The sequence below is a fragment of the Bison bison genome, unplaced genomic scaffold (assembly GCF_000754665.1).
Source record: "Bison bison bison isolate TAMUID 2011002044 unplaced genomic scaffold, Bison_UMD1.0 scf7180017864482, whole genome shotgun sequence".
Taxonomy (NCBI): Eukaryota; Metazoa; Chordata; class Mammalia; order Artiodactyla; family Bovidae; genus Bison; species Bison bison.
In genome coordinates, this window is record NW_011495042.1 from 6,016,138 (window position 1) to 6,019,410 (window position 3,273).

A 3,273-nucleotide genomic window follows, 5' to 3' on the forward strand; every position below is an offset into this window, starting at 1 on the left:
CTGCCTGCTGAAGCCATAGCCATTCAAAACGCAGCCCCCAAAAAGCAGCTTTCCCCCAGCGAACATCTGTTGACACACAAGGACACAGCGCAGGCTGCCCTCAGCACCAAGTCTCAGGACGGGCCGCTGCTCTCAGAGCCTGTTCCCGGATCCGAGCCTCCCTTTGGTGCTCCAGGGAAGGGTGTGCTCTCGCCCAGGTGCCCCAGTGAGTATGGCCGAGCCTGTTCCCTAGCCAGACCTCTGGGTCAGAGGGCGGCCTCACCGTCCCAGCCTTTGCTCCCTGCAGGCCAGACCGGCTAAAATGCCCCTTCCCAGAGCCCTGGGGCGAGAAAGTGTCTTTCTTCTCAGAGGCCCCTGACCCGCTCTGCCTCCAAGCCACTTATCCCGTATCGCTGATCGTCTGGTCCTGGCGTACGGGGGCCCCCGAGGGCAGGAAACGTAGTTTCTCCTGCTGCTCTCTGAACCCCTACCCTCTGTCTGTCAGTCTCAACAAGAGAGGCCTGTCTGAGGTTTCTGTGCAAGGGTAGCTGTTTGTTGCGGCCCAAACCAACAAGGAAACAACCAACATTCCACAGAAGGAACACAAGTAGAGAGACAGAGACAGTCTTACGCTGTAGGTAAAAATCATAATTAAAAAGCAGGATCTCAAAGTCAGAACATTCTTGGGCAGGCCAGATACCAAAATGAGAGCAGGGTGTGGCCCAGGGCTCCCCACAGCGCCAGTGCCGGCAGGTACCCAGTGCGAACAATGAGGCCATCTGGAGGAGATGATAGAGTGATTCTTTTTCTAAACTGCATTTTCCAAAATCTTTGGGTGAAGCATCCTCTGCCCCTTCAGCCTCCTGGGATGGGGACGCGTGGGGCCAGCCTGGGGTGGGAGGCTGGGTTCGGGGAACGAGGGTCCAGGCTGCAGCCCCAGCTCAATGTGCTGGGGGCCTCTCGGTCTGTGCTGCTCTCTGGGCCTTGGCCTGGCCCCTATGCCTGCAATTCTGTGAGGGTAGCAGCTGCAGAGGCCAGGGTGGTGGCAGCGGGTCGCCCTGGGCCCTGGCTCACCAGAATCATGCCCTGCATCACAGCGTACTTCTTCACCAGCAGGGGCGGGTCCCTCTGCAGCGGGCTGTCCAGGTCGTAGCACAGCAGGCGGTAGGGGTCGTGCCGGCACTGCCGAGAGAGAAAGCAGTGCCTGTCACCCCCACGCCAAGGAGACGCGCTGGGATTCCCACGTTCTCTGCCAGGTCAGGCTCCTCCGAGCCCCGAGCCCCGCACCACAGCCCCTCTAACTCCTGCCCAAGGGCCCTTCAGCCCCTGCTGTGACCGTCCCTTGACCATCCCCAGAGGATGTCTCAGGTCCATTCAGGGCCCTCTACTGGTGAAGATCATCGCAAAGACGACTGCTCACACCACATGACCTCCACGAGCCAGCCTCCTGGGTTCTGCAGGATTTGTTTCTCCCCTTTACCTGGGAGAAGCCCTGCAGAGATCTGCAGGTGAGTCCTGTTCCTGGGGGTCCCCCTTTCCAGGACTCCTCCCCGCTCTGTCTACGCCGGCTGGCTGCCCCTCTGAACACCCCTGGTCACCCAATCCAGCCAGAACCTGAACTGAACTTATACTTCTGGGTACAGCCTGGTCAGTCCAGAGTAAAGCTGGTCTCTCTCCGCTCCTCCTTGGATGCTACAGATCCACTGACATGACTGCTGTGTAATGTGATGTCTTCTGATTTTATCTGTCTTTTGTTCCAGGTGCCCCTAGCTATCCTGTCTGCCCTTTCAGTTTAAAATGTGAAACTGCACCCAGGGTTATAGCTATCAGAGCAGAGGAACATCAGGGAACATTTCTGCCTTAACCGAAGACCCCAGAACGGTGGAACCAGAGTCACTGTGAGATCCACCACCACCCCCGGGCCTGTCCTCTGTCCTCAAATCCCGCCGCTCGCTCCTGCACTGCTTCAATCACCTCAGGCCAGACCTGTACCATTCACACTGCCCACACTGGGCCACCACGCCTTTCCGTACTTCCAGACGATTATTCGTGAACAATGAATAGCCCTGAGATAAACTAAAGTCAACGCTAACCTCCCACATGGCCAGGGATGATATCCATACACAGGCAGATGCAGAGCAGGTACTCAGTAATAATGCTCATGGAATCTAACGAAACTGGAATTGGCTCCAGAAAATACATGTGGCTTTGATGTATGAGCCCCATAGGAAGTCTTCTGGCCTCTGATCAGAAAGGTTCCACTGCCAAGCCCCGGGCCCTGGCTGGCGTGCAGACCCGCAGGGGGACACTCAGGGGTCAGGGAGGTGGCACCCGGGGGAAGAGGGCTGGAGGGGGCATCCCCAGGGCATACGTGGAAACTTAGCACTCAGGGTTGCAGCTGGAGGAAGAGAGGGCCAAGCAATGGGTCTGAGAAGGCCCAGGGCACCGAGGCTCTGCAGGCAGTCAGCAGGACACGGGGCTCTCGTGCTCACACGTGCTCACACCTGGGTCCTCCGTGCCCCGTGGTCTGAGGACGGGGTCACCGCGTGGAGCGTGCCAACCCTGCCGGGAACGGCTAAGACTTGGGAACAACTCTGCAGCAAGGAGACGGGGTGGATTCCACGCACCCCTGACTGACCGACCCCTAGGACTTCAAGCACAGTGAGCTGGAACCTGGAGCAGCCACTCCCCACCCACTTTCACACAGGCCGCTGCCTCCGCTGGGAACACTCACCCACCAACAAAAGCCTCTCTTCCTGGGAGCCGTGAGCTGACCCTGAGGCGGGCAGCCCTGTTCTGGGATCCTACTGGCCCTGTCTTCTCACGGCCCTCGCCGGGGCTGCCATGAGTGCCCCCCGGGCACAGGACCCACACTGGGGTGCTCGGCCATGAACACTCCAGAGCCCTGAGGGTTCCATGGTGAGTGCGGCTCCTCTAAATACTCAGTCTAGTGCATGACCACCATGTGCAGCTTGTGGTCTGGAAGAAAACAGCAGCACCCTGATGGGGCTCAAGGTCAGAACAGGCCCCCACCTTGAGTGGTGACGTTCCTCGGGGACAGCAGCATGAGTGGGAGAGAGTAGGAAGAGCGTGTGCGAAGGCCCAGGGGAAAGGCGATGGAACAGGGCCCCCAGGCGCTCAGTCAGAGGCCCAGCCCATCCCAGCCCTGGGGGTCTCCCCTCCACCCACCTCCTGGGCCTGCACAGGACTCACCTGGATGCAGGGAGAGGCGCGGCCCTGCTGCCGGTGGCTGTAGAGCATGTCCAGCAGCCACTGGAGTTGCCCCGAGCTGGT

The 3,273-nt window shown here is 59.6% G+C and overlaps 1 protein-coding gene across 1 annotated transcript in view; it reads right to left on the reverse strand.

The window, feature by feature from the left end:
* The window catches only part of LOC105004792 (chromosome unknown open reading frame, human C3orf20), a 51,917-nt gene that overhangs the window by 7,612 nt on the left and 41,032 nt on the right, over positions 1 to 3,273 (reverse strand). The window contains exons 13-15 of the mRNA XM_010862521.1: positions 3,193 to 3,273; positions 1,054 to 1,161; positions 5 to 66 (exon numbers count right to left, since the gene is read on the reverse strand). The exon at positions 3,193 to 3,273 is cut by the window's right edge and continues 13 nt beyond it. Coding sequence (XP_010860823.1) covers positions 5 to 66; positions 1,054 to 1,161; positions 3,193 to 3,273 — 251 coding nt within the window. The remainder of the gene's footprint in view (positions 1 to 4; positions 67 to 1,053; positions 1,162 to 3,192) is intronic.